General features: G+C 49.3%; 1 protein-coding gene across 3 annotated transcripts in view; it reads right to left on the reverse strand.

The window, feature by feature from the left end:
• Positions 1 to 4,096, reverse strand: part of PTCH2 (patched 2) — a 16,134-nt gene extending 12,038 nt beyond the window's left edge. The window contains exons 1-2 of one of the 3 annotated variants that reach the window (XM_010847824.1): positions 3,708 to 4,096; positions 3,051 to 3,192 (exon numbers count right to left, since the gene is read on the reverse strand). In XM_010847824.1, coding sequence (XP_010846126.1) covers positions 3,051 to 3,192; positions 3,708 to 3,779 — 214 coding nt within the window. In that variant the 5' untranslated portion in view covers positions 3,780 to 4,096. Of the gene's footprint in view, positions 1 to 3,050 lie in introns of all 3 variants that reach the window. The other 2 variants (XM_010847823.1, XM_010847822.1) reach the window with 2 other exon arrangements.
• Positions 4,097 to 9,675: the final 5,579 nt, after the last annotated feature.

Consider the following 9,675-nt stretch of genomic DNA (forward strand, 5'->3'; position numbering starts at 1 on the left):
TCTGACTCTTAGCGACCCCATGGACTGCAGCCTTCCAGGCTCCTCCGTCCATGGGATTTTCCAGGCGAGAATACTGGAGTGGGTTGCCATTGCCTTCTGCTAGGGGGCTTGAACTTGATTCTAGACTCCCTGGAAGCCAGTAGAGAGTGGTGGAAGGACTCTGTGGGCATGTGTGTGCTAAGCCACTTCAGTTGTGTCTGACTCTTTGTGACCCCATGGACTGTAGCCCACCAGGCTACTTTGTTCATGGGATTCTCCAGGCAAGATACTGGAGTGGGTTGCCATTCTCTCTCGAGGGGATCTTTCCGACCCAGGGATTGAATCCGGGTTTCCGGTATTGGGGTCACCGTAGCACTAAGCACTACGTACTAAGGGAAGCACTAAGAGGAGACTGACTGACTTGGTCAGATTTAGACGCACCACAGGAGGGCGGTGTGGAGGCAGATTTAAAGGTGAGGGGAAAGGGCAGTCCCTTAACAGACCTAGATTTCCTGGGCCATCCCCAGAAAGGCACAGTGATTCAGGGCAGTTGGGCCCCTCCCCAGCCTTAGAAGCTGAAATTTGATGAGTCTAAGAAGTCAATCACTTATAATTCCACTGTCTTTGCCAAGTGAAGGATTTAGACGTAGGATGCTATATAGTTCTTGCCAAAATAACCAAATGGGAAGTCCGTGGGGGTGAGCGGTGGGAAGGGGTGGGTAGTAAAATTTTCCTCACTTTCAAAAAAGGTGTGCAAGACAGGCATGACTTCCCTTTTCTACCATGGCAGCAGCCACCTTGGGAGAAAGTGTGATAAACCTGAGGGCAAAAGCCCAACATACAGAAGAAGGCAGAGGAGAAGGACAGAAAGAACCTTTTGCTGATGTCCTTAGGTTGCTGAATTGTCCCTGGTGGAACTTCTCTACTCTCTACTGCTAGACTTCAAGGAGGAAAATAAAAAATCAATTCTCTTCCTTTCTCCCTCTTTCCCTTTCTCTCTCCTTAATGTGGCTAAACGCATTCTAAATGATACAGTAAGGAGTGTTCTGCCAGGCCTTAGCTAGAGCGACTGCTACAAGGGTGGAAAGAAGGGATCCCTTATGAGAGAGGCTGAGAAGGAAGAATTTTAATTGTTTAGTAACCAATTAACTGAGTAAGAAGAACTGAGACTGACTCTCAAGGTTTCAGCCTTGGGAATCTGAGTGAATTGTGGTTCCACCAACTGATACATGGTTGTCACCTGCCTTCTAGACAGAAGGGCTGTATGTTCCTTATCTTCAGGGACAGCTCCAATTTCAAAACATTTCTATCACTGTTCCTGAAAGTACTCGTTGGACTCTACATTGTGATTTTTCTTTGCTTTCTTGTTATTTTTTTGGCTAGACCACCTGGTTTGCAAGATCTTAGTTCCCTGACCAAGGACTGAACAGGGCCCTCGGCAGTGAAAGCACAGAATCCTAACCACTGGACCACCAGGGAATTTCCTGGGATTTTTATTTTAGAGAATTTATCTCTGAGTCCTTCACCTTTAACACTGACCAAGAACGAGAAGTCACATTCCAATCTCACCATGGCAAAGCTGGAGAGTCCAGAAATCTCAGAGCTAATGCCATGCTTCTCTCTTTGCTTTCTGTATTAGCCAAACAGGAAAGGAATGGAGAATACCCTTCAGTCCTCATTGCCGAGGGTATTGCTGGAAGAAGCCTCAGAGAAAAGTCCAGGTCAGGATCACTGCTTTCAACTCACCTCCAGCCCCAATAGAGAGCAGAGTGATATTCTAAAACAAAGGAAAAAGACCTAGGAATTGATTCCTGCCCTCTCATATGACCCTCCCACAAAGATCACCAAAAACCCAGTGAGATCAAGCCTGGCCTGTGCTGGAATGCAGGAGAGAGGATGAGGAAACATGGAGGTTCAAGCAGTGTTTAGACTGGGAAGATCTGGGGAATGGAGAAGCAAGAAGGGGTGGGAGACAGCCTCTATTGTGGCAAGAAACCCAAGAGTCATTTGGGACCACCCAGGCAGCAGTGGTGTGGGTGGGGGTAAGTGTCTGTTCGTGTATGCACATGTTTGTCCTGGGGCTGGGGGCAGGCAGGCAGGCACAGAGAAACATCTGCTCTGGACCCCAGGGCTGGCCTGGAGTGTGTATAGATGTGAGAGTCTGCAGAGGGTGGGGGGTAGGGTAGGATGAGGTGTGGGATCCTAACAGGCAGACAGGCTCCAAGAAACATCTGCTCTGGATCCTCAGAAGTGCCAGCATTTAAAATAACTTAGGGGTGTGAGAGTCTAACCTGGCTCTGCCTTTGGGTGTGGGCCAGGGCTGGGGGAGGTTCGGGGGAGCCCACAAATGCAAATTTCCCAGGAAAGAACAGAGAGGAGTTTGACTCTGTTAAAGGGTTATCGTACCAGGCCCCAGGAAAGGAGAGTTATGTCGAAACTATTAATAAGAAATCATTTAAATCCAATGCTTCCCTTAGGAAGTGAAGATCTGGTTCCATTTGACTCCGCTGTTGCCTCAAAGAGCAGATTCTGTGACACTTTTCCACTAAACGCTTGCAGGGGGCCTCTGTGTATGGGACCTCTCCCTAGAGGCCTGCCAGATGATTTATCAGTTCCCCCAGCCTTCTAGTTCTAACACTTCTACTTCTCCTAGTCAGATGTGATCTCTCTCTGTCTTCTCTTATATGACACAACTGTTTTCTGCTTTGTATTATATTGTATATTACATCACAGCATATATTTTACTTTCCTTGCTACTGAAAGATGGGTCTTGTTTTAGTTGCCTTGCAAACACTGCAGCGCAGTCAATACATATAAAAGATTGCCAATAAATGCTAAATAAACACACATACACTCACAGGCTCCATATGTCTGTTCACCGGGCTCCACCATCTGCAGATGTCCGTTTATGGGTGTGAGAGGAGCAGTGCTCCCAGATGCCCAGGCTCTGGCAGGCAGGTGCCCCCTCCACCCAGAGCAAAGCCCACTAGAACTCAATAGCCAGCTTCTCACCCTATTCCTGTCTTGGGCTTACCACATCCAACCAACTACAGCCAGTGCCCACAACTCACCTTCCACCCAGAGCTGTTCTAGGTCTGTCTCAATGATGGCCACGCGGAGACCCAGTGCTAGGGCCCCAAAGGCCAACAGTCCCAGGAAGAGCACTTTGCCACAGTGTCTCTGGATCCCGCAGCCCAAAGAGAAGAGCAGGCCCTGGAAGTAAGCACGGAGCCAGAGCGGAGCCTTCAGGCTCCCAGCTAGGATCTGGGATAGAAAGAGAAGGGTCAGCCAGGCATTACTGCAACCACCCATGAAACCTTTCCCTTTTCTCTTTATTCCATCCTCTGCCAAGCTCTGGCTTCTTGGTTTCTGGATGCAAAACAGGGAGGACGTACACAGACACAGGCCCAAACTTGGAAAAAATTTAACTCCATTCCCTGCCTCCCACCCAATACACACTTGAAGAAGGCATAGATTCGTTTTCTGAGATAGGATACGCACATGACAGACAGAGGTCGACATAGACACCCTCTCTCTCACTGGCCAGATGCTGAGGACACACACACACATACACACACACATACACACACACAGACACACATACAGACACACACACACACACAGACACACACACACACACACACACACACACACACAGTTTTTCCCAAGATTTAGAGACGTTACACATTGCAGACCCGGTTCCTTCTTCCGCCTTCCCCTCCACTCACCTGGGGTGTTGCAGGTCGAGCTGGGGGTGTGTAGCCCGGGGGCAGCTCCCCGAGAGGTGGCGGCCGAGCCATGCTGGCGGGTATGGGGGGGCATGGGAGCCCCCAACCTGCGTTATCTGGGAGCCCCCATAGACTGGCCTGGTCCGGTGTACCGCTGAGCTACGCGTCGGAATTTAGCGGGGCCGCTAAGACGCGGGTACGGGTGTGCAGTGGTGTCCGCAAGCGTGAGGAGTGCGGCAGTGCGGCTCCGGGCGCAGAGCCGGAGCCGAAGCTGGTCCCGCGTGCAGGAACTAGCCGGGAACGGGAACCGCAATGCCGAGGAAGCGTCTGCAGTCCCAGAAAAAGGGAGCGGGCTTGGGCTACGCCCTCCCATTGGCTGAGTCTCCCGCAAATTACCCGGAGCCTAGCGGCCGGATCTGCTGCTAGGCAACGGCGCCGCGGGGGGCGGGGCAGGAGACCACCCAGGCAGGGCCACCCTTTGCCTTGCTTCCCCGCCCGCGCGTCCGCCGGGCCCTCGGGGAGGAGGAGGGAGGGAGATCCTGGAGAGGCGAGGCGTTGGCCAAATGTTAAGTCAGGAGAGATCAGTGCTAAGAGGTGTCGACCCAGCCAAGACCCAGACTTATTTCTACAGTTCTCTGCGTGCATTCTCTCCCCATTCAGTTCCTTCTCTCCATTGAGGCCATAGTCATCTCTCTAAAATGCAAATCTGATTACAGCTCCAAAACACGAAGCCCACGTGGAGTATAGGGCCCTGCAGGATCTAAAATCTTCTCTCTCATAGTTCCTTCACACCCACCCCGTGTTCCTTCCAGCCCTGCAGAGTTACACGGAATTTCCTAAACTCACCATGTTATGCCATGTATTTCTGCCTTTGTACATGTTGGGGCCCTTTTGCTTTGGCAGACCGTCTTCGAAACTGAACTTGAGGGAACTCTCTGGCAGTCCAGTGATTAGACCTTTGCGCTTTCACTGCCAAAGTAACGGGGTTCAGTCCCTAGTGGGGGAACAGAATCGAGTGGTGTGGCCAACCTCCAAAACCAAAAACCAAAACAAAAAAACCGTGAAACTGAGATGTTAACCATGTCCCTTTGAAGCCTTTCTTGATTCACACCACCCTCCTAACAGATAGTTGCGTCTTTCTTTGTGCTCCTTGTAACACTTAATTTATATATTATTGCATTTGATACAATTTATGTACTTGAAAGTCTGCCTGCCTCACTAGAAATAAGTGGGTGTTCAATAATTGTTGAATGAGTCATTTGAGAGTTGCAGAAACTAGTCTTGGAAATGACTTGGAAACAGAAAATAGTCCCTTTATTAAACTTTCATCAACTATCTGGCCTCTGAGCATGCTGTTTCTGTAGGTTCCTGACTGACTAACCCTGAATGGCAGAGGAGGGTAAAATCAATATACCAACATGTAAAGTTTGAGAAAGATAAAAAGAATCTCCAATAAATGCATTACTGTAACACAACTACTAGTATCTCTGGCCAATATCTTGGTCAATTCTTCCAATATGTTTATGATTACATCATAAACATTTCATATTACTGCATAATCTCTGTATCAATCATTTGGAGAATGTCCTTAGGACAGATTCCCAGAAGTGCGTTGGGTCAAAAAGTATGAACATTTTTATGGCTCTTGCTACATATTGCCAAACTGCTTCTTGAAAACTTGTGTCAACTAACACAATCTCCCGGGAGATCTCTCCTCAGTTCTGGGGAAAGGGGAATTTTAGGCCGAGGGGGTGAACACCTAGTGGGTGCTCATCCAGCAAAATGCCCTGGAGGAACTAATACATGTGTGATGCTGTTGGCCAGGTAGTGACTGCATGGTAAAAACAGCATATGTGCATAGCACTTTGTTCCTCCCTGTCATAGAGAAGAGGGACCTGTTATAGATAAACAAAGTGTACCCTAGGGAACTTCCCTGGTGGCCCAGTGGCTCAGTGCTCCCAATGCAGGGGTCCAGGTTCCATCCCTGGTCAGGGAACTAGATTCCACATACTGCAACTAAGAGTTCACATGCTGCGGCTAAATACCAGTGCAGCCAAAAAAATGCCCCCCGCCCCAAACCAACGAACTTTTTTAAGCATACCCTCAGCAATTCTCTGGAAATAGAAATAGCCTCTAAACTAGGTTGTATGGGCTCTTAGATTGTTTTTGCAGTTCCAGCAAAAGATGGGTATGGCTGGGTGTCATCAGGACTAGAAGTAGAGAAGATTTGCTGTAAGTAGTTCTTGAGACTTCCTTCTTGCTAGATTTGCAGACATAAAGTCCATGGAGAAACAGATGTATAGTCATCTGGGCCTTGGGACTCTGTTTCCACAGCAGGCCCACCACTGCTAACAGTGGCAAAGTCCAGCACATCCGTGGATGCTTTAATGGCAGGGCCTGCCTCCTGAGAAAATTTCTTGCTTTGTAAAGTCCAAAGACAGGGTGAGAGGAATTGGTCTGCAGTTCCAACAGTTCCAACTAGGGCCCTCTGGCTGCTTTGAGCTCCAAAGTGACCTTTCTTCTCCCCAACAAAGTGAGTTCCTAAGTATTGCTGAGCTCAGCCAGTGGTGATCTAAAGCCACAGAACCGGGAGGGAAGAAGCTCCTCTTTTCTCTCTCTAAGCAGCTTGCTTCAACTATGGAATAGCCTGGTTCACAGTCACTTCCACTGGACCTGGGTATGTGTCTTTGGCCCAAACCCGAGAAATTCTCCAAAGACAAACAAAAGAGAAAAGGAATCCTTCATCACCACCAAGGAGTAAATCTAATTACTGGTTTATGGGACAAACATTCCTTAATGTCTCTTATGGATCCACCCTTTTCTAAACTCTGAGGTTGTAGGGTACCTGCTTTTTAAAAGTTCATAGCCTAAGAGGGTTAAGCACAGAGACCACAGGGGAAACCCCTGTGAGCTAGAATACTCAGGGAAATTTCCAGAAGTGAGAGGAACTGGATGGGAGAAGTGGGAGGGTGACAGAATCTAAAAGGAAAGGACATGGTTCAAGGTCTGGATCTTTCATTTACCGGCTATGAGATCTTGGGCAGATTACATAGTGTGACATTTCCCTAAGGTTTAAAGGAGATAATATATGTAGGCTAGGAGCAGTGCCAGGAAAGGTGAGGCGAAACACACACAGTCATACTGTTAGGGAAAGTGGTCAGCCTGGCTTCAGGGTAGGGTTCAAGAGGGCGGACTAGGTCAAGCTTTCTTTCCCTGCCATTCTCCAAGCTACTCACTCTCCACGCTTTGGCTTTGGGCTGGCTTCTGTTATCTGGGCCAAAGTCAATAACCCTGAGATGTGGGGGAGAGAAGCAAAGGCCCTAGCAGCCCCTCACTGCCACCCACTATGTTTAGGGACCACGTCTGTATGCCCCTTCCCTCTAGGCAGATTTATGCCAATAAGACCTGCCAAGTCTCTAGTGCTAGAGGATGCAACCAGAGATCAGAGAATGGCCTTTTACCCTGGTGGTGAGGTAAGGAGAGAGGATTAAGAATCAAAGTAGAGGCACTTTCCTGGTGGTTCAGTGGCTAAGACTGTGTCCCCAGTGCAGGGGGCCTGGGTTTGATCCCTGGTCGGGGAACTAGATCCCATATGCCACAACTAAGACCCTGTGCAGCCAAAAAAAAACAATCAGAGTAGAATTTCCCTGTTTATCCATGGCAGAAAACCCCCTGATGGAAGCCTCCTGGGTGGTGGCAGATGGCTCAGGTTGAGGACAGGGCATCCTGACCTCTAGTAGAATGTGTTCTCCTGCTTAGCCTCTTTCCCTGTCAGCTCCTTCAGAACTGAGCTTTCTAGACCTTCTGTCTGGGTGGTCCTTCCCACATCCCTCTCCCCTTTCCTCAGACACATTTAACTATTTAGAAAGCAGTATACCAAGACCTGGCTTATGTATTAATACTTCCTTAGGGGGAGGGATGCTTGTGGATTTAAAAAAAAAGTATACTCTTTGCAATTCTCTGGAAACAGAAACAGCTTCTAAACTAGGCTGTGCAGACCCCTAGATCACTCTTGGGGGTCCAGCTAAAGAGAGTTTTCCCCACACTTTCCCATGCAGATGGGAGTAGGCTAGCAAGAATAATGTGGTGAAGTGGGAAGAAGTTCAGCTTCTGGCCTTGGCAGTCAGTCCCTTTATAGGCTCAGGGAGCTCCTGCTAGCAAGTAGGGGAAAGGTGTTACTGGGGGTGGAGGTGGGGGTTCTTGGAGCAGTAGCCATCAAATTGTGTCTGATCTGGCAAGCTCCCAGAACCCCGTTTCTCAACACCTCTTCAGAGACCTCCTTGATTTGCCATTAAAGGCTCCCTGCCCCTCTCCTTCACTCCCCTCATGCAGCACCACTCAGAGAGGCAGGGCAGAGCCTGTCAATCTTTTGTCTGCCTAGCCTTCTGTCCCATGAAGAGGTAGCTGGCCAGTGGACATTCAGTTGCTCATTCTATTTCAAACCTCTGGAGATGTTGCCAAAAGAAAACAAAAACTGTCCTGCCTTCTGGCAGACAGAGTGAACAGAAGAGAAATCAAAGCATCTTGGGCACCCAGCCAGTAGAGACAATAGCAGCAGTGTCCCAAGCTGGGGGATGCTCCCAGCTGGGACTCAAACTCAGCAAAGGCCTTCCCCTGGGGAAGGCTCCCTTCTTTCAGCTCCCTTCTTTCCTTGGAGTAGGAGCAAGGGAAGGCAGAAGAGAGGCCTTTTCCTCTAGCCGAGGGCTCGATGGGGAAGATCAGAAAGGAGAGTGGGAAGGTTCTGGGACAGTATAACCAATCCTTTCCCTTCCCTGACCCCACCCTTCCTCCAAACCCACCCACCTCTAGCCCCTTTCTGAGGTCAAGGAGCCATCTCTGCACCTGGACCCCAAGCATCAGAAAGCTCTGAGAGGGGATAAAACCTGAGATTACAAGGGCCCTTAAAAGTCACCCAGTTCAACTTTTCCATTTTGCAGGTGTGTAAACTTAGGGGCAGTGACCTGTCCAAAGCCAGACTACATTCCAGAGCGCAGGTCTTCTATCCAGGCCAGGACTGTCTCCAGCACCATCGCTGCCCCACACATTTAATTTCAGCTCCAAACAGGATCATCTTGGGCACCACCACAGCTCTTTATTTCTACCTCCCCACAGTCTTCTCGGTTTCAACCACTCTGCTGGGCCATTTCAGCTTCTCTCTGATGAGGGCAGACTTTCAGGAACCTTGTCCTGACCAGTGGGGAGAATGTGGAGCGCTAGAGCAACCCAGAGGGCTGGTGGAGGTGGAGCTCCCCCAGAGGAGGAATGCTCAGTTACTCTCTCTGAGTTAGTCCAATGACAGCAACTGAGATTCAGGCAGGATCACTCAAATGAACTTGAGAGACTTCAGATTTTTGAAGCAATGTAGAAACCAGTATTTCAAATCATTCTTTATAATTACTGCCACCCACAGTGAACACATCAAGAGAAACCTTTACTTTGATAATTCTAGGAGGTGAAATCTCACCCCAGGAACCACTTTCATCTTCCAGCCAGCACCTGCAGGTGGTAAAAGCGGTGTAGGGAGAGGCAGGAGCGGAGTACAGTATCTGGGAGTAGGGGTGGTGCAGACAAGGTGGATGGGGTTCCAGAAAAGCTGTGAGAACCGAAGTCTCATTTCTCAATTACCTGAAGCAGCAGAGTCTATATAATTAGGATATAAAGGAGTGCAGCTGGAGAAGAATCAGTAAGAATTTCAAATGATGATCTGGGTTCCTGGCTGTTCCTTTCCCAGTTGGGCAGACCTCCCTAAGAAGAGGTGAGAAGGGGTCTGGCTTCTCTCAGCCCACAGCTTTCTTTTATTGTCCTTGCTTCCACTAAAACCTGTGGGGATAGCATTGCTGGCTAGGCAGGGGCTGCCTCCTGCTTGCTTTAAGGGTCTCCAGGGTATAACAGTTGGGCTGGATGCCTCCCAGACACTGGGAGGATGGGAAGTAAACGGCAGGGGTGGGAGGGGGAGGCTGGGGGGGGA

This window comes from Bison bison, unplaced genomic scaffold (genome assembly GCF_000754665.1).
Source record: "Bison bison bison isolate TAMUID 2011002044 unplaced genomic scaffold, Bison_UMD1.0 scf7180017864256, whole genome shotgun sequence".
NCBI classification, from domain to species: domain Eukaryota; kingdom Metazoa; phylum Chordata; class Mammalia; order Artiodactyla; family Bovidae; genus Bison; species Bison bison.